General features: G+C 34.8%; 1 protein-coding gene across 2 annotated transcripts in view; it reads right to left on the bottom strand.

Annotated features, from left to right (window-relative positions):
- LOC149477368 (proton-coupled zinc antiporter SLC30A2-like) overlaps positions 1–22,118 on the bottom strand; it is a 30,067-nt gene that overhangs the window by 2,301 nt on the left and 5,648 nt on the right. For both annotated transcript variants that reach the window (XM_089710505.1, XM_089710506.1), the window contains exons 2-9: positions 12,069–12,197; positions 11,542–11,704; positions 11,008–11,199; positions 10,439–10,619; positions 10,049–10,142; positions 9,766–9,890; positions 9,156–9,271; positions 207–379 (exon numbers count right to left, since the gene is read on the bottom strand). In XM_089710505.1, the coding sequence (XP_089566631.1) occupies positions 231–379; positions 9,156–9,271; positions 9,766–9,890; positions 10,049–10,142; positions 10,439–10,619; positions 11,008–11,199; positions 11,542–11,704; positions 12,069–12,197 (1,149 nt within the window). In that variant the 3' untranslated portion in view covers positions 207–230. The remainder of the gene's footprint in view (positions 1–206; positions 380–9,155; positions 9,272–9,765; positions 9,891–10,048; positions 10,143–10,438; positions 10,620–11,007; positions 11,200–11,541; positions 11,705–12,068; positions 12,198–22,118) is intronic.

Here is a 22,118-nt window from a genome sequence, read left to right as displayed (position 1 = left end):
TAATTTTTTAATTATAGGCTATATTAGGTATCACAATTAATTTTGCTATAGGGTTTAATTTCGACTTCTATCATAAAATATGTTTTAAGCATAGAACGTGAGTACTGCGTACACGCGAGCGTTCCACCTGGAAATCTAGTAGAACATCTCAGCGCTGTACCACTCCACCTGGGAGCGCCCCACCAGCGGGCAGCAGAGAGCGTCACCTAACGGCACAGCGTGGAAAGGTGTCAGGGCGCGGCGAGGGTCGCGCAGCTGCGGCAGGCGGACATCTCGGCGCTGTACCGCTCCACCTGGAAGCACGCGCTCGCCACGCCGTACTGCGCCCGCGCCAGCGCCTGGCACCGCGACAGCACAGCTTCCCACTCCGCCAGCTCATCTGCACACAAATACAAACATAAAAAAAATATTTTTCAATTAATCAAACTCACAAATTCATTTATTAGCCCGGTTTACACGCACACTCTTTACCGCGTGATTGAGTGCGCGGGATAGAACGCGGGAAAGCACGCGCGCGCAATCGCGAGGGTTTGTTTTGTCACGTTTTTTATGCACTTATTAGCCCGGTTTACACGCACACTCTTTACCGCGTGATTGAGTGCGCGGGATTGAACGCGGGAAAGCACGCGCGCTGAGGAAAGAGGAAAGATTGTGCGTGTAAACGATATACTAGTCCACTGAATGAGTCCCTCCAAGGGGGGTCTAGAGTGCGTGAGTTAGTAACGTAAGATGTTTCTTCGGAAACATGTCAAGAGTCCCTAGGTAATAAACATACTAAAACCCCGGGACACTAGGAGGAGCCCCGGAGTGGGGGGGAGGGGGGAAAAGGTCCATTTTTTTCATTTTTCGCTTAAATCTCAAAAGCGGTACATGTTAGAGAAAAACTTTCAAGGAAAAGTTGAAAGTCCATAAAATTATCTACAAGTTGTACCTAGATAATTTTTTTCTATTCGCAGCCGTTTTCGAGCTACATCCCATGAAATGTGAAAAATTCGAAAGCTTTTTATTTTACCTAACTACTCTAATAAATTCAATACCTCCTAAACGCCTCCATGGTGGAATCTGTTCTTTTTATCAATGATAGACCTAATTATGAGCAATCTATCTGAACCAGTATCAAGTTGCACTTTTGAGTTTTTTTGGAAGAAAAAAATAAAAAGATCAAGTTCAGTAACTCAAACTACCCTAATATTATAATATTTTGACAATCGATTCCTCCTAAAGGCTTCTATGGAGGAATGTGTTTATTTTACCAATTATAGACCAAATTAAGAGCAATCTATCAGTACCGGTCACAAGTGGCACATTTGAGTTTTTTGGAAGAAAAAAAATAAAAAGTTCTACTATCGTAACTACCCTAATAAAATTCAATTCCCCGTAAAGGCCTCCGTGGTGGAATCTGGTATTTTTATCAATGATAGACCTAATTATGAGCAATCTATCTGTACCGGTCACAAGTTGCACTTTTGAGTTTTTTGGAAGAAAAAAATAAAAAGATCAAGTTCAGTAACTCAAACTACCCTAATAATATAATATTTTGACAATCGATTCCTCCTAAAGGCTTCCATGGAGGAATGTGTTTATTTTACCAATCATAGACCTAATTAAGAGCAATCTATCAGTACCGGTCACAAGTTGCACATTTGAGTTTTTTGGAAGAAAAAAAATAAAAAGTTCAAGTATCGTACCTACCCTAATAAAATTCAATTCCCCGTAAAGGCCTCCGTGGTGGAATCTGGTATTTTTATCAATGATAGACCTAATTATGAGCAATCCATCTGTACCGGTCACAAGTTGCACTTTTGAGTTTTTTGGAAGAAAAAAATAAAAAGATCAAGTTCAGTAACTCAAACTACCCTAATATAATATTTTGACAGTCGATTCCTCCTAAAGGCTTCCATGGAGGAATGTGTTTATTTTACCAATTACAGACCTAATTAAGAGCAATCTATCAATACCGGTCACAAGTTGCACATTTGAGTTTTTTGGAAGAAAAAAAATAAAAAGATCAAGTAAAGTAACTCAAACTACCCTAATATAATATTTTGACAATCGATTCCTCCTAAAGGCTTCCATGGAGGAATGTGTTTATTTTACCAATTACAGACCTAATTAAGAGCAATCTATCAATACCGGTCACAAGTTGCACATTTGAGTTTTTTGGAAGAAAAAAAATAAAAAGATCAAGTAAAGTAACTCAAACTACCCTAATATAATATTTTGACAATCGATTCCTCCAAAAGGCTTCTATGGAGGAATGTGTTTATTTTACCAATTATAGACCTAATTAAGAGCAATCTATCAGTACCGGTCACAAGTTGCACATTTGAGTTTTTTGGAAGAAAAAAAATAAAAAGTTCAAGTATCGTAACTACCCTAATAAAATTCAATTCCCCGTAAAGGCCTCCGTGGTGGAATCTGGTATTTTTATCAATGATAGACCTAATTATGAGCAATCTATCTGTACCGGTCACAAGTTGCACTTTTGAGTTTTATGGAAGAAAAAAATAAAAAGATCAAGTTCAGTAACTCAAACTACCCTAATATAATATTTTGACAATCGATTCCTCCTAAAGGCTTCCATGGAGGAATGTGTTTATTTTACCAATTACAGACCTAATTAAGAGCAATCTATCAATACCAGTCACAAGTTGCACATTTGAGTTTTTTTGGAAGAAAGAAATATTTTTTGATCGTATGGGGAAATTGTTTGAGCCAAAATTATTTTTTACTGCGTGTAACTCAGAAACGGTAGGATATAGGAAAAAATGATTTAGGTACAACTTGTAGATAATTTTATGGCCTTTCAACTTTTCCTTGAAAGTTTTTCTCTAACATGTACCGTTTTTGAGATTTAAGCGAAAAATGAAAAAAAATGGACCTTTTCCCCCCTCCTCCCACTCCGGGGCTCTTCCTAGTGTCCCGGGGTTTTAGTATGTTTATTACCTAGGGACTCTTGACATGTTTCCGAAGAAACATCTTACGTTACTAACTCACGCACTCTAGAACTTTTTATTCAATGGACTAATAATCGCGCGCGATTGAATGAAGGAAAGCGTGGCGCGTTGGAGTGTGTGCGGAGTGGACGCGCAATCTCGTTCTCTCTGTCATCGTTTAAATGCTCGCTCTTTCCCACGTGAAAGCCGAATCGCGCGCGAAAGAGCGTGCGTGTAAACCGGGCTATTCAACTGGACTGCGTTTAGAAGCACATTTGAATCGTCAAAATACAGAAAAATAATAATTTACCACCGGTTCACAAAGCAATTTCTACAAGAAGAAGAACCGGCAAAAACTCGACTGTTAACCTTTTTAATTCATAACAATGTACAGTACTCCAAAAGTAAATAATGCGCATAGAAATCTTCGTCACTGCAACTGTCATATTCCCGAAGCGTCCGAAGCACAGTATTTTTTTGACCCTTCTTTTGCGACAGCCTAATTTTATTGAATGAACGTATGGATATATACATGACAAACGCAAAACTCCCATGAAGCTCACTGTCATACTTTTCGAAAAAATGCAATCTGAATGTAAAGTACCGGTATTTTATATAATTCAATTTTTATTTTTTATTAATTTTTCTACCATTATAACACATTTTTTTGCTTTGCGAGCGTCAAGGCTAGCCATAGGGCCAATTTTCGATCCATTCGGGGAAGAGCTGTGACTTCGCAATTTCGAGATAATCGCATAAATAACAAAATTTCATTTCTTTTTTTGTGACTGAACTTTTAAGAATTAGCAAATTATTTTTACTTCAAAACACAGTTATATGTATGGACTACTTCCACAAAAAAAACCAATTGCGAAAAGAGCGGATTTCGCGAGATATTAATTTCTGAAAAAGTACCGGTACTTTGACGATTTTTTTGTATAAAATCCTAAATCACACTTTATCAATATTTTTATTTCATACTTTCATATAAAGGTAAGTAGGTACCCCAATTACTATTTTTTTTCTTTATTTATATATACTTATACCGCATTATACTATGAAGAGGATCACATAAATTTGTAAGTTTCCTTGTTTGTAAAATTATTAAAATAAACTTGACCTCGGATTTGGCAGGAAAAAATATTTAGCATGGGAGTCTAAGGGAGTGAAATGAAATGTGAAAATGTCTATACTAAAAATATGTCATTTTCATTTGTTAGAATGAGTGAACTGTCTTCAATTTCAGTACAACATGATTCTGCTTCTTCTTCGTTGTGTTCATCTTCTTCTTCATTAAATTGAAATGGTTTTAACATTTCGATAACAGCAGAGGGCAAAGGCAATTTTTTAATGCTGTTTTGGCGCATGCTCAAACGTGTATTTGATACAACTGGATCGGACGATTCCAATGCCGTATGAAATAAGTCTTCCATTGTGTGTTTTCTGTCGTCTTTTCGGCTGTGATGTTCGCAGTCATATCGCCAATACTTATTTCTGGACTCTCCAGCTTGTTCGGATAAAACACCTACGAGCAGTACCGAGTTTTCTTTAATTTCTTGGCCGTGAATGAGGATTTTGTGCATTGTCGTCGTCATGGGGTGCCAGTTGTAATTAGCTACATATTTTTTGGCTGAATTTCTGCAAAAAATTCCGAACTTCGTTGAGTCTACCGGTAGACCACAGTTAATTGCCACTAAAATTACGTGTAATTGAGTAAAATTAAGTGAATTGTTTTTTTTTGGTCTTCAGTACAGGCGCAAATACGGGATCGTCTGGGTATACTGGTAGATGTTGTACGTCCCAACTCTGGAACAACTTATGATGGAAATACTGCTCGAAGAGTTTTCGCTAATGAGGAAAGTCGCGGAATATTTGCTGATATATTAGGAATAAGTAGATGGCTTGTAGATGACATACACATAATTTTAGTGGCAATTAACTGTGGTCTACCGGTAAACTCAACGAAGTTCGGAATTTTTTGCAGAAATTCAGCCAAAAAATATGTAGCTAATTACAACTGGCACCCCATGACGACGACAATGCACAAAATCCTCATTCACGGCCAAGAAATTATAGAAAACTCGGTACTGCCCGTAGGTGTTTTATCCGAACAAGCTGGAGAGTCCAGAAATAATTATTGGCGATATGACTGCGAACATCACAGCCGAAAAGACGACAGAAAACACACAATGGAAGACTTATTTCATACGGCATTGGAATCGTCCGATCCAGTTGTATCAAATACACGTTTGAGCATGCGCCAAAACAGCATTAAAAAATTGCCTTTGCCCTCTGCTGTTATCGAAATGTTAAAACCATTTCAATTTAATGAAGAAGAAGATGAACACAACGAAGAAGAAGCAGAATCATGTTGTACTGAAATTGAAGACAGTTCACTCATTCTAACAAATGAAAATGACATATTTTTAGTATAGACATTTTCACATTTCATTTCACTCCCTTAGACTCCCATGCTAAATATTTTTTCCTGCCAAATCCGAGGTCAAGTTTATTTTAATATTTTTACAAACAAGGAAACTTACAAATTTATGTGATCCTCTTCATAGTATAATGCGGTATAAGTATATATAAAAAAAGAAAAAAAATAGTAATTGGGGTACCTACTTACCTTTATATGAAAGTATGAAATAAAAATATTGATAAAGTGTGATTTAGGATTTTATACAAAAAAATCGTCAAAGTACCGGTACTTTTTCAGAAATTAATATCTCGCGAAATCCGCTCTTTTCGCAATTGGTTTTTTTTGTGGAAGTAGTCCATACATATAACTGTGTTTTGAAGTAAAAATAATTTGCTAATTTTAAAAGTTCAGTCACAAAAAAAGAAATGAAATTTTGTTATTTATGCGATTATCTCGAAATTGCGAAGTCACAGCTCTTCCCCGAATGGATCGAAAATTGGCCCTATGGCTAGCCTTGACGCTCGCAAAGCAAAAAAATGTGTTATAATGGTAGAAAAATTAATAAAAAATAAAAATTGAATTATATAAAATACCGGTACTTTTCATTCAGATTGCATTTTTTCGAAAAGTATGATAGTGAGCTTCATGGGAGTTTTGCGTTTGTCATGTATATATCCATACGTTCATTCAATAAAATTAGGCTGTCGCAAAAGAAGGGTCAAAAAAATACTGTGCGAAGATGATATTATGTATAAAGAGTGGTGAAATGCATTTTCTTCATGCATAATTTAGTCAAATTATGTGTTTTGTGCTAAAAGAGATTAATATATATTTGTAAGTAACGATTTTTTTCGATAATTCCTTGGCCTTTAGACAAACGTACCTAACGCCATGGAATAGAAACTGCTAACGCTAATTATTGACATAAGCTCATGACATTTTGGTAATGGTTCGGTCACACTACCAACGACGAAGACGACCACGACCAAAATTCCAATTTTGCCGAAATTTGTTCAAAATCAATATTAAAATCTCTTGTCATTCTGGTACTCGGAAATAAAAAATTTCGAGGTCAATTAATAAAAAAATAGGGTTTTTTGCGATTTTCGCCGAGACGGTAAGTTTATCATACAATCACCTGAACCAAAATTGTAGATCATCTAATTATCTATAAAAAAGGTCAAATACATTTTTTTCTAGGAGTAGGAGCCACCGTTTCTATGAAAAACCTGTTTGTGTATCCATTGATCTCAAAAAATTTTTTTCCAAACACCAATATGACAGGAAATTCTTAAATATCATTTTTAATTGTGTTTTGCACAATTTTATTTAATTGCGACTGGATGAAAATTTTGTTCGTGGTCGTCGTTGTCGTTGGTAGGGTGACCGAATCCTTAGGCAAAACATCATACGCTTATGTCAATTTCTATCGATATCGTATTCTATTCCTTGGCGTTTTGACGTTCGTCTCGGCCAACTTGTAAGTAAATAGCGAGGATAACCCCACGATAGCGAATATATCTTTGTTGGATTGATTTACTTGGAAAATTTTATAGTACTTTTAAAGTGTCTTACTGAAGCTGATGTAATGATGAAAGAAAAGAAGACAAAATTTATCTTGTATAAAATATTTATAATCATTAAAATCTCAGTTGAAAGTATTAACAGTACTGATCAAAAATAAAAATACAAACAATCAAAATCAGGGATTATTTTTATTTCTGACATTTTAGATACAACGGAACTTTCATTATGCTCTTCTTCATTTTCACTTTCCCTACTGCCATCACCTGTGTAAATCATTTCATCGATTAATTTAATTCACCTTTAAAACAAAACCAAGAAGGGTATGTAATAGCAGCTCTATATAATTCCACACAGAGAGAACACGTGCACTGTGCAGTCACCACCAAAATTTAAAGACGACTGACGGATTTTTGAGTTTTTTGACTGACAGGCTACCGTCACCTACCACCCGATTTGTTTTTGATTGTGTATGACCGTAAATTGACTTCTATTTCTTTTGTACAAGGTGTAAAATGAAAGTCCATCGTTTAGGGCTCTTACCATTCAATGATTCGAGTGTTTTCGGAAATACGACAATTAGCGAAGATTTGCATGCGCATTATTAATATTGGAGTACAGTAAAGTTTTAATCAAATTAATGACCATGCCAAAGAATCATTTTAAGAGTGAACGAGGGGGAATGAAGAATGTTACTAGGTATGCCAAATCCCTTGAAATTGTGTCTCAGTAAAGCCTGTATGTATACAAATACACTAGTTTTTGTCGTAGTCAAAAATACCAAGTAGTTTTGATTTTATACGCATTCAAAGTTTCGAAAAATATCGAGTCCCGCTAACAGTCACGTGACCGCTTGTGACGTCACGTCACAACGCACCGCGCGGCCGCCTCCCCGCGCGGTGTGTATAAAGCAAAATTACCAATCTTCTATTGGATGATACGTGTAATATTCAAGACCAAATCTAAAAAATAAAATATATATCAAACTAGATGATATGTTCAACGATTCTGTTTAATCAAAAACATAAAATATTAAAATTGACTCGATAAAAAAAAATCACCAAGTTAGCTCTAATTTTCACACTTTTACGTTTTCTATGCTCTGACAAATATCTTGCAAATGTTTTAATATAATTGTTTATGAAAAAAAAATCATAATAAGTATTACCATGTCAAGTAGAAAACGTAAAAGTGTGAAAATTAGAGCTAACTTGGTGATTTTTTTTTATCGAGTCAATTTTAATATTTTATGTTTTTGATTGAACAGAATCGTTGAACATATCATCTAGTTTGATATATATTTTATTTTTTAGATTTGGTCTTGAATATTACACGTATCATCTAATTGATGATTGGTAATTTTGCTTTATACGCACCCTAGTATCAAGTCGGCAGCGCTGTAGTAGGTGTTATAGCTTGCGCAGTATTTTGATGGGTTTTCGTCCGCGAATTTCGTTAATAGTCCAATAATAGTAATTATTATTCGTTTAATAAAATAACAGTCATGCCAAAGTTTCATCTTTATTTAATAGTTTCTCAAAATATTCTATACGATTGCGTTTTTGCACTGCTGATCTCTGAGGTTTATCTTCATTTTCCTGTTGACATTTGAATTTGTGTGGAACTATACCCTGTTTTTGTTTAATTCTTCCCCCGACCAACTTATATTTTAGTATAGTTCTCCATATCATTCTCAACTTAAAACAAGAAAAAATCTTACTAGCCATCTACCTATACTTAGCCCATACGAGCAGAGCAGAAGCACAGTCTAGTATAGATTAAAACTTGTATAGAAAACAAAGGATAACGCAAAACAGCTGCAATGTTCTCAAAATATTATAATATGTAGCTTACGTCCTTTGCAACTATAAAAAACAACTTATCCGGCGAATTGGTATTGGTAGTTGTATTTTTACATTTAGGAACAACACATGATTTTCTGGTATTTGGATTGGACATTTTTAAAAGTATTTAATTATAATTTCGACGGCGCGGGCGCGCGATCGCTAGCGGACTGAGTGAGCCAGATTGAGCGTGTTGTGGTGTGACGTCACACCATCACCGGGCGTTTACAACTTGTTTTACTTCTAAATCGGAAAATAATTGACGTATCGAAGTAATTTTTTCACTAGTATTATTTATTTTTGACAGAGAATATGGAGTGCTAATAATCAAAATTAGTGAACATTCTCCATTGTGAAAAAAGTACACTATGTATCACAAAATTACATACAGGGTGTTATAAAATGACTATAAACTATAATATAACTGACCAATAGCCACGTGCGCGGTGAGCACCACGTGGTGCGTGGAGAGCGCCCACGCGTGCACCGAGTGCACGTGCCGCACGCCGCTCACGGCCGACAGCGCGCTCACACACTCGCGGTACCTGTGCACCACAATAAATTAACCGACTGTGCTAAAAGGTAGTTATGTTTTCGCATTATAGATTAACTGACTGTGCTAAAAAGGGTTATGTTTTTGGGCACGCCAATTCCACAGAAAATTTATCAGGCTACAGAAAACAATTGAGTCTCAATTGAGAGTTGTTAGATTGGACATAATCATTAGTGTCAATGGGTACATCAAATATTAATAAGAATAATAATTTACATTTGAATGTACAATCAACATTAATGTAAAACGGCGAGTTTTAGCCCACAAGTTAATATTTCAACACATTATACAAAAAAACATTCAGCATAAAACATCACGCCGTAATATTTCACGCCTAATTTTGTTTGGCAAGGACGAAGGACCGGCTCGAAGAACCAATTTTCCCTTCTACCAACCAATACATCATAAGGAACACAATTTCACACATCTTCCCGTGTAAAAACTTGGCACAAAAGTCCATATACGTATAAAAATAATTAACCGTACCTAAAGTCCTGCGGCACAGCTTGCATCAGCATGGCCAACGCGTCACGAACCACGCGCGCTGACGTCAGCAAAACCAGTATACTGAACACGAAAGTGCAGATTGGGTCTATCACTTTTGCTTCTGGCTGTGGAAAACAATTTTTATTTAGTAAATGATTATTAATTAATAACTTAAATATGTATAAAGTTACAAAAAAAAAACGTCCACCGGATCAAGCTAGGGCGAAAAAATTTGTAAAATATTTATTTAAATGGAATTTAGGTTTATTTTGAGAAAACTTACGTAAAATTTAATGATTATAGCGGCGAGAAGAACTCCACAACTTTGAATTAAGTCCCCAATAACGTGAATCAGAGCCGCTCGTAGGTTTATATTTCTGTAAACAAATTATTATTAATAACATTTTCATTTTAGAACTACCCAAATTATATGGTAGTCTTCAACTATGCAGTATCTCATGTTGATATTATAATTTTTTTATATTTCACTTTAATTTTTTTACAAACTGAAAGTAATACACATTTTCTGTAATTGATTGGAAAATAAGGAACAAATTTATTTAACCAGATGCATTCAAAACCAAACTTATCTGCGCAAATATGAAAGCTATTATCCATAGACAGAATAAAAACCTTTTATAATCGTTTTCCACATTCTATTAGAATTACTTACCTCTGCCCACCCCCCACGACGCTGGTTTCAGCGGCGGCCATATCCTTCAGACTGTAGTCGCCATTGGCCACACCGTTAGCAGGTTTATCCCGCCGTCCGAATAAACGAAACCGTTTTGGCGAGCCTTGTGTGTGTGCGTGCGTGTGCGTACACGCTGCACCACCGTGCGAGTGGTGGTGAGCTGATAAATTATTAAAAATAAATATAATTTATTAAAAGGTTAGTAGTTTACATGTTATTTGATTAGAATGTAGGCAATAAGAGTAGAATTAGTAATACTATATTGAAAATTATTGTCAGTACTTAAAAAATATGAAATAGTAATATTCTGAATCAAAGTCTGAATATTAATTCATTCGACTTTCGAATTCATTAATTAATTTTATTTTTAAATTATGTTCAAATGTTTATTTTACATTTTACAACAAATTTTCTATAAGTACTTACATGAGCACAAGGGTTAAACTTAGTAACGTTTAACAGAACGCGTTAAAAAAGTTACTAAATTTAATCGTTGTGCTCATGATCAAAATAGTATTCTTCAATTTGCTATTTCTAAATAAACTAACCAATATCCGAAGCACATCCATGCAAGACCAACGCCAGTAGCACATTGAAAGCGACCCCACAACCAGACACGATCATCATCATGTCCGGCTCGATCGTGTACTCGCCGGTGCGCACGCGCAACGCGGCCACGTACACGAACACGCCGGTTAGCGCCCATATGAGCAGGACGGACGCCATTGCGCCGAGTACCTCTGAAATAAGAAGGATTATTGTGAAGAAGGTAATTTAAAAATTACTCGAAAGCGATCGTTTTCTTGCAGCTAATTACTTGATTATAAAGCATGCTGAGCGGAGGAGCTGAGAGAGAGAGATTACCTTACACCTGTACAAATGTAGATTATTTGTGCCATTTTTTTAATTAAAAGGATAAAATTCTTAATCTGTGACAATCTCGATTAAAACTTTCATATTTCTAGTTTTTTTTTATTGTTGAAACTATTGTTCAGCACCCTTAAAATAGCTTCTGTTTGATACTCTGCCAGCTAGATACCCGCCTACTATCTGTATATCCAGTGATATACAACAGAACTAACCAGCTCGCCGGTATCCATACGACATGTGTGCAGTGGGCGGTCTGGACGCGCAGCGGAAGGCCAGCAGAGCGAGCGCGAACCCGCCGCAGTCGCTCAACATGTGCGCCGCGTCGCTCATCACCGAGAGGCTGCCGGCTAGATACCCGCCGATTAGCTCGCATATCTGAGAGATGAATAAAATATTAGAAATCCTGAAAATTTTTCTTTAAGAAAATGCTATTTAAACTATATTTAGTCAGGTAAGAGGGTTCGGTAGTTCCACTTTTACCAAAATCTGAGAAAAGCAAAGATCTCTACGAATTTCAATAATCTGAAATGGTTGATTCTGTTTCCTCAACTTGTAACTAAGAAGCATCTTGGCAAGAAATTCCTTCAATTAAAAAAAAACTACTATAAAAAAAGCACTAATGCAATCGCCATGACTGCGATTTTCATATTTCCAGCTCATCATTATAAACCCTTAACACATAAATAAATGTATCAAATTACTACATCCACATATTAGGCATAATCACATGCATAATTACCATAAACACAAAACACAGCACAAGAGCAGTCAACAGCTGCGGCACAGCACTGGGGGGCTCCGGCCGCTTCCAATGACAATGCTCCTCTGTCTCCGCTGGTGCGGCCACCGTCACCTCCGTGTAACTGTCCTGAAATAAGAAATAGAACAATAATTTAACCCACTTGCTGTTAGTAGTGGCAAATAAAGAATGAGAAGAAAGCAATAAGATATTAACGTGTCTAAAAGTAGCTTAAATTTCAATCTCCTCCTGCCTTCTATACAACACATACTAGTCTACAGTCTACACCCAAAAATCATATCGTAAAATCGTTTTGTAATACCAAACTATCCTATACTTTGACGTTACACGAAAGAAGAAAAGTATCGTGTACGTTAATCCAGGTTTTAACTGTAAATCTATTTGGCAAATCGCCGAAAAAAATATTTTCTTAATTGGATTGAAATCTCTTCTGACTGGCAGTGAATAATGAATACGTTCTTGCACAACTAACAATAATTGTTTTAGTGAATAAAATTACTAGAATAGTATTCTTAGAACGTATACGTTATCGTATTAAATTATACAGGACCATTGATACATAGAAGTAAGAATTATACAATGTAAGAGAAATAACATTTTACTATACACGTAAATGTCCATAAAAGTATTATTTTAACTCTTAAAGTAACAGCCATCAAGAAGACGCTATAAAGCTTATAGACTACAAGCCCGCATAGGACAAAAATATGGGTCAAATGAACCAGCAGGGGACATATCTAGAACGATAGCAGAGCAAAAAATAATAAGATTCATCACTATGCCGTCACTTGTAAGCTGTCCAACTGAGTGCAGATGAGAATTGAAAAGTACAGGTAGACTCGGTAAATTTTGGTCATATATTTTTGTACGGCATTCTTAACCATCGATAGATCCATTAAAAATAATAAGAAACCGCTCAGTGCCGTACAAAAATGGTGGTCCACCAAGTCGGAATTTTTATTTAATTTCCGAGAGTTACCGGGGGTAAATTTGGTCATTTGACCATGTACGGCATCTGTGTCATACTATTGCTATACTGCTCTTAATCCATTATTCCGCAACGCCGTACAAAAATCATGGGGACAAGGGGAAAAAATCGAGAGTTGTAATCCCCTCTCTTTCCCCACTCCAGGGGGTCATTTGACACAACACGAAATAAATTTATTTTTAAAGTATTTTATACATAGATAATATTTTTTCATGTGCCGTACATTTTCGTTGGTTCAAAGGGGAAAAATCTGAAAAAGAAAAAAATCCATATAACGAAATGTTTGCTTTATATTTTTATAATAAAATATAAATATACATTAATATTAAGAAGCTCGAGGTGGTTAATTATCACCTTGGAAAGTCGGAGTCAGGTGGAATGGACTCCGTTAAATTGATGAACTAATAAAAAGCTATGAACGAAAAGATGCGAATTATATGCAATCAGCCCATGAATACAGGTAAAGTCACAAGCAAATGCTAGTAATATATACATATTCAAAATGTACAAGTAAAGCGCTTTCAAATGATACCAAACACTGCATATTTATCTTAACTTTATTTTTTTACTCTGTATGTTTTGTCCGCTAGAGGGCGCCACATTAGATTTTGTGAAACCCCATATAGCCTTTAGCTAGCTGGTCGCTGGTTATCCAGTGAAAAATTCAGACGCTTCTAATGATATGTCATTTGTTGAATTCTGATAAGTAGTTTAGAAGTTACGAGGGAATAGATGAACATACATACATGACCTGTAAACAACCATAACCCTCCTTTTGCTTTGCCGTAGTTGGGTAAGAATATGTTAATGCCGTACTGTATCAAATGGCCATAAAGCACCCTTAAAATTGTAGCTTTCGTCGCTTTCATCAGCCTAAAAGATGTGGTCTGCACAAAAATGTACGGCATCGTTTTTTCCTAATTTATCTATGTTAATACTATTTAAAACAACGGATAAAGTGTAGAAAACTATTATATTTCATTAATCTACGATGTTTAAACTTTAACAAAATTTCTGGTTTTGCATTTCTCTATAACTTTTTTTAGAACGGTTTCTTTTGAACGGCAATACTATACAATAATTGAATTTTACAATATCATGTTAAAAAAAAAGTTCCCGTACAGGGTCAAATGACCTTACAGCTCTTTATATCAAGAATTCAATGAAATTAAGATGATTATTGGTATACATTTAAAAGAACAATTATTTTTTGACGGCATTGCTTTTAATAGTACTTTTGAGTGCTAGATAATGTTTTGGAACCGAAGCCGTACTTAGTCAAATGACCCCCTGGAGTAGGGAAAGAGAGGGGATTGCAACTCTCGATTTTTTCCCCTTGTCCCCATGATTTTTGTACGGCGTTGCGGAATAATGGATTAAGAGCAGTATAGCAATAGTATGACACAGATGCCGTACATGGTCAAATGACCAAATTTACCCCCGGTAACTCACGGAAATTAAATAAAAATTCCGACTTGGTGGACCACCATTTTTGTACGGCACTGAGCGCTTTCTTATTATTTTTAATGGATCTATCGATGGTTAAGAATGCCGTACAAAAATATATGACCAAAATTTACCGAGGCTACCTGTACTTTTCAATTCTCATCTGCACTCAGTTGGACAGCTTACAAGTGACGGCATAGTGATGAATCTTATTATTTTTTGCTCTGCTATCGTTCTAGATATGTCCCATGGTGGTTCATTTGACCCATATTTTTGTCCTATGCGGGCTTGTAGTCTATTATAGTCCTAAATAAACGCTTGATAAAAGTAATATTCCAACATACATATACCTCACTGGAAGCTTAGAGTTCTCTTACATTATAAACTGAGACTATCTTCCATAAATGCTTTCAAAACTTTATGAATTTCAAAGGATTACGCGAGTAAATGACTTTCTAGTTTGTATCAAGATAAATTATATGATCGTGCAGAATTAACTTTGGATCAGAGTTATGTTTTAGCCTTTGACGAGATAATTTTTATCCAGACTTATGACTAAAACTTGATTTAAATTTGTATCTACATTTATATTAAAAAAATTAACATGAACACAATATAACTGAAAGGTCAAAACGTGGTCAAAACTTTTTTAAAACTGCCAAATCGGATGATCTCATTCCATGTTTAGCAAAAACAAATAGGTACACCGAGAATATAAAAATATTATTATTGTTTTTGGCTCAACTGCATTAAAAATAACCTCGATACCTTTCTTTTGTATATTTGGCGTTTCCCTACTTAGTTGTACATATAATGAAAATATTAAAACAAATAATGACTTGGAAATTATACCCAGCTTGTCAACGTTTCGACACCCCAAGGTCAGTATTTGTTTGGTTACATTAACACTGATTAATAATATAATTGTTAACTGTTTTTGTAAATAGATAAAGAAAAGGTTTCATAATGCGGTAAATACCACGGATGAGTTATTCACGGGTAAATTTCAGGTAGTTTCGCCATTCCCAACTTAATTAAAACTAAACATATTTTCAATCCACGTGTTAGGCATTGAAGTGAATTTAAAATGTATGAACTCAATCTCTAATAGAAAAGATTTCAAGATCGAGTGAAATGAATATACCTATCAATCAACCTTGGAACATTTTAATTTACTAGCTGAATATAAAAGTTTAGATGTGAAGTCGGATGCAATAGTTAGCCAAAAGAAGTCCCGTTCTCATATAATAATACAAATTATATTTTCACATAGGATAAACCCACGTTTAACCAATCAGAGTTCAAACAAGTTATCAGTTTATGCTCTGCCAGGCAGTGAGAGTGAGCCCTGTTAGAGCCTGCTAATTAAAATGCCGATCACGACACTCACGGGATCAATAGTACCTGTTGCTGAATATGTGTTTGGCATAATATGAAGCGAAAGTAGATGTCTTAAAGATTTATCTTCTACAGATTAAAAGAACATATTTCTTTGTTTATCAGTGTATCATTTTATGCTATCGCATACACAACATCTGTTCTTGTCAACCAGATTTCCTGCAAGACATTGATTTTAAACTATAGGGTTATATTATACGTTCTTCTATAGGTCTTTCATTAAGCATGGGTCGATGTTTGCGGCCTGTGGTGGCCACATCCTGCGAGTGACATATATCAAAAATATATTTTCATGATCAGCCAATATTAATTTACCATGCCAAGTTTAACAGGAATGAACAACATGCATGATAAAATTTTATGATCAAAATAAGTGTCTCTTGGTTGAGATAATTTATAAAATACATATCACAAAAATGCTTAATGTAATGTAAGAGATAAAGAGAAATCAATACAGCCTTGTATTCAGACGTGACACGTTAGAGTCGGGTCAATGAAGTGATACTAACTTGTTTACAGACTTCCATTTGTGTCAAAGCTTCGCCATTTTCTTGGAAGAGTTTGCTTATAAAATATAATCAATGTTGTTTACGAAATAATAGTTGAATATAGTCTCAATTAAATCTTGATAGAATTAGCTACAGTTGTTGTTTATGGTAAATTTTCATAACAATTATTGTTTAGGTTGAGACTTGAGACCTTTCAACAAAATAGCGTGATTTAATTATATAACGTTAGTATAAACATAACAAAAACATCTGTATTTTTTTATACCGTTTACCTTTGCCTTTTCGTTTTGCGAGTTAGAAGACTAAAGATAAACTACATATTTATATTTTATTATGATTATATTATCATATTTTATAAAAAAAGTAAATAACAAAATATAAACACGTTTTATCCTTTCGGCTTTATTTAAGGGTATTTTTTAAATAAACTGGTTAATGCTATGCCACACTAAACTGAATATTACAAATTAAAAAAAAAGATTCCTTCTGCTTCCTTTCCTTTATCGGTGAAAGTTCTGTTTTTTTTTCATTTCAAAACTCTTGAACTATTTTGCGTTCAAAGTATAAGCAACTTCCCTTGAAAATTTTATGTGTTTTTCCTTTGCCAACTAAATCATAAAACGGTAGGTAATAAGCACTAAACGACAGTCAATGGGTGGCAAATTGCGAAACGTCTATAGCGGCGTTACAACGAATTTTTCCGCTCGAATAAGCCGCCGTTACCGTCGTAACGGTATCTTATTATGATCGAAAAAGAGAGTAAATTAAGTTATGATGAATTTCCTGCAAAAATTACTCGTTGGTTTTATTTTACAGGAAGTTATCCTCTGTTAAACGCGTATTAATTCGGATTTAACTCAATGAAAACTGTACTGAACGGACAGCTAAAGAAAATATGAAAATTATTTTTTAAATTTGAAAATTGTATTTCTCATTTCACTGCAATACTTTTCTTAATATAATATTGTATATGGAACAATAAAGTTACACTGCTATACTTTCATAAAATAATATTTGCAATAGTAAAATAAAGTCTGTTGGAAAAGAAACACTGTGCCAAACAAATTTGGCACCGCTAGACCCAAACATGTGGATTTGCCTTTGATTCCGAATATTAAAATAGTTTGAGCGCAAAAGTAAAACTGTGTTACAAAAATATTTTCATTCGTCTTTGACGAGATCAATCATGAAATTTTTGGCGTTGGTTATAATTTTGTAACGTTTTTCATATTTTATTAGTTATTTTCAATGCCTATTAGGTTATCCTACAGTGAACCTAGGTACAAAAAAATAGGTAGGCCATGGGATAAAGTTGGTAACTAACTACTTTGTTCTTTTAATATCAGAAAAATAAGATTTAGCTGAAATCCACTTCAAGAAATTATTTAAATTATAATATGTAGTATTTTAATTACAATACCAATATCGTTAGACATTATTTCCTATACATATATAAATAAATGCAAGATCAGAATTCTCCTTAGAATTCCCACATAATTTACAATAGAACGAAGAAGATTAAAATAATAGACGAACAAACCAAAAACCCAGCGTGTGCTCCCCAAATAACTTCCTCACACTGGACGTATTTTCCCCACCAAGCACGACAAATTGGTTCCAAAAACAATGCTCTGGAATTGCCCTAAAACCCATACACTAATTATTGATCACGTACCTACGTTCGATTACACCAGCGAGCGTGTGATTGACATTGCGGCCGCGGCGCCGGGAAAAGCGAAGCTGCAATACAATAGATTGCAGACCATATTTTATTTGTTACTGCTCCTAACAGTTCTGTGAAATACGCTTTTAAGGTTAAAGTTGGATCTGACGTTAATTAACAAATACCACAATAGCGGAGATGAAAAAAATCTCATCAAGATTTTATAACAATGCTTATTTTATTCTTCATTTAACACACTACATGGTTACGAGTAATTAATACACATTACAATGCTTCATAAAATGGTACAGTCAACATGTTTAAGTTTACGACAAATTCTCGAATCGTTTGCATAACGTATAATTTAATATCCCATGCAATAGCAGTAAATCGATTTACATATTACATATAACAAGGCTTTTAACTACAAAGAAATTGCTATAATTTTTGTTTATAGACGTTCTGTAATAATATGCATGTCTATGAAACATTTGATCCTTTCTCCATGCAAATACAGACAAAGAAATGTAAGTACCCCCTTAAACTGGGAGATCGTTCAAACGTTTCAGGCAATTACACGAGAAAAATCCCGATCAGAACCCGATCGAGGCCGCTGGAGCGTTTCATATTCCGCTATAAAAGTTTATAACACATTTATGACGTTGTACACAACCGTGGGCAGAACAGTTACATAACTATAGTGCACACTACAGTCTACAGATCAATAGAAATAGTATGCAATATAAGGTAATACGGACTCGTTTTACGTCCAACAACCTTCATGGCTGTTTTTATGAATCCATTTGAGGAGGATCTGCAAACACGATTTACGTTGAAAGATAACAATTTCGGGGGTATAAGTGAATGTAATAAATTGTAGGGACCTTTTGGGATGCCGCAGTCGGAGGTCTCTTTCGTGAGATTAGTGATTTTATATCATCTCGATTTATGTGAATTGAATTCTGCTTCATTTCTTTTACAAAATTGCCTATTTGTTATAGTGGAATAGCCTATATATATAGAATTGCCTATATGTATAGATAATATCATCGGCATCATCAGCCTAAATATTATGTTCTTGTTGAAGGGACTCGGGCTTGCTACAAGGATTTAGTTCATAATTCATACTACACTAAAATAATAATATGTACAAAATAGTATCACACTGGCAAAGCGCTTTATCAAATGTCTCATACGCTTAAACTTGATTTTAGATATTATGTCGGTTTCCTAACAATATTTTCCTGTACCGATAAAATGTGCATAAATAATAAAATTGCAAACTATACACATTGTTTCACAAAAACGTATGATATCCAAACAACGCATTTGCAGTGTTATTTTTACATGGAAATAACGCGACAATGTTGTAAACATATTGTAAAAAAGTGGCATTCTCTACTTTTCATAAAACGTGACGCCAATTTAAATTTTCATGGTGCAGCAAAAATATGGGAACATTTTTCGGATATGAAACTTTTAGTCATCACTCATTGTCAGTCCCACCTGACTGTAGAATAATATGAAACCTGCTACTGAAAGATGAGAATTTCATTTATTTTAACTATTTATTACGGGGAAAATAACGGTTAATAATCTGATAAGATATAGTTGGATGAACGATAAACATTGGCCTGCATTTCTCGTTTAACAAGATATAAAAGGAACTCAATTGTTTCAGCTTTACATGAGTACATTATCTTTAGTTTTCAACTTCATGCAAATACAGAAATTTATAGATTACAAATCCTATTACAAGGGTCATCCCAACATATAATAATGTCTTTTTATTTTTTACTAATGCAAATGGTATCTACTTTTTTCATAGATCATGTAACTGCTCACCGCAGACTAGACCATGCAATATTTTACAAAACTAGTATTATTACTCAAGAACAAGTCTAATTTACCTATAAAAGCTATAATTTATGAACAGGCTCTAACGATAAATGTTTTCCTCGACCGTTTCTATAGCAACGTACCTCAACATTGACCGGTAATACTTGCTCAGTTATTCATGGTTCTGCCATACTTCTTTAGCTACATAATCAATCTCACTTCGGAAGTTAGATAAATGTTGTTACCATGATGTTTACAGCAGTATTATTTGCAGTGTGCGAAAGTGACAGCGCTAGACGACCTATTGCTACTACTATATAGCGCTGTCATTTATCCACACTGGAAATAATGCTGCTTTAAGATATCATAGTACAGGGGCTGACCTATTTCGGATGCATTTCATTCCAGTAAAAGCTCTTTAGGAAACGATATCCATTCAATTGCAGTGATTTCTGAAACTTGGCAACTTGGCAGAAGAAGCAAAATGAATGAAGAGTTGGAAAAGTTGTTATTCAACTCATCACATTCGAACATTTGAATATACAGTTTGTCTGCCGGGGAATTGTTTTAATATTGATGTTTTGATAACTTGCCTTTAATTTATAATAATATATTTTTAAAACATAAATCTGTAAGTATGTAATGTTAGCATACAAAAGCAAGTAACTCGCATCTATGCATTATCTACTTCTTAATTACAGATTAATCCATCAGTCCTCGGAATCACAGACACAATAGAAAATCTATTGTGTCGCGCCCCGATCGGGCCTTACGGTGGTCAATGGGTTAAATACCTAATACTCCGCAATATGTCAAGTATGTTTGCCACTAGGAAATATAACATTCTATCCTTACACTTAACAGGAAAAATAAATGAATTAATCGCTGGAAAAATACATTTAAACCCCTTATTTTAATTGCAAAGCTTTACGAAGTGGTTCCACGATTATGGCATTAATATCGCAAGACTTGTTGAGTACTTTTTAACATTTTAATGAAGCATTTTCTATAATCATGCAGCTTCATTTAAATGGGTTATAATGTAGAATCTAGGGCTCTCAATGTTATCATGTTAACGATAGTCTGATTAAAGGTTAGATAGGGGAGAGAAAAAAGGTTAGACCGTGACCAAGGATACTTTTAACCTCAGTGAAACGTGTCATTCCCACGAAAATTTACTTTTGACCACGCGGGCGAAAGACACGAGTAGTAATATCGATATATCTATCTTCTGTGCAATAAAAATAAATCGTACAATGTGTTGGTAAGCGCAATACTCGATAATGGCTGAACCGATTTCGTTATTTATAATATTCCTTGAGAAAACGTAAACATGTACCACGGGCGAAGCCGTAGCGGAACGCTAGTCTTCTTATAAATATCCTATAACAATCAACCTCTAGACCACTGCATAACACCCATTCAGCACTTCATAACACATTTTAATGAAAATCAACTCAAACAACAATATCATTTACATTAAACGCGATCACGTCGATATGGGATTATGGGATCGTACCGCGCTTACGTGCGACGCGCTAAGCCGATTACGATGCAACTGTACAAGTTCAAAGGCACTTGTGTTTCACTGCCATGTTCGTATGGTCCCGTCATGAACGCTATTGTATTTTATATGTGGAGTGTAGGCTTAATAGTATGCTGAAAGAAGCAAAACTTAATTATACTTGTCCAAGAAAAGAATGCGACTCAAAACAAGCCCCAAAGGAAACGGTGACGATTTTTACCTGTGATTTTTGTTTGTGGGTCAAAATGCAGAACGCCGCTAGTATTTAATAATGCAAAATCAAATGATTCATTATTTATTTTTATTTTTTTTTGTTTTTGGGCACTAATTTAACCTAACCTGTAATCTTCCATCGTTTTCTGCGAAGGACGGTTTAAAAGACTGAAAGCACATTCATACAAAATTATTGTCATAAGATATTCTTAAACTTAGAATCGTCATATTTTTTTACAAAATATTATCGTAATGCATTATTAAATCTCATATCTTGCAATATTTTACAGGATAATTCCCGGGCAGCAGGTGCAGTTCCTCCCTGCACATAACTACAGGGAGACGCATCGCATAATGCAATGTGCACACCGGATACATTATCTTGATTAATTTACCTTTACACTGCAATGTATACGTCGTTCTATTGTATTTAAGGAGGAATAGCTCC

Source organism: Colias philodice, chromosome 25, assembly GCF_061535455.1.
Source record: "Colias philodice isolate Cphi_HAF_F1 chromosome 25, ilColPhil1 Martin Lab GWU primary, whole genome shotgun sequence".
NCBI lineage: Eukaryota > Metazoa > Arthropoda > Insecta > Lepidoptera > Pieridae > Colias > Colias philodice.
The sequence above is the reverse complement of the archived record's forward strand: the minus strand, read 5'-3'. Positions and strand labels throughout refer to the sequence as shown.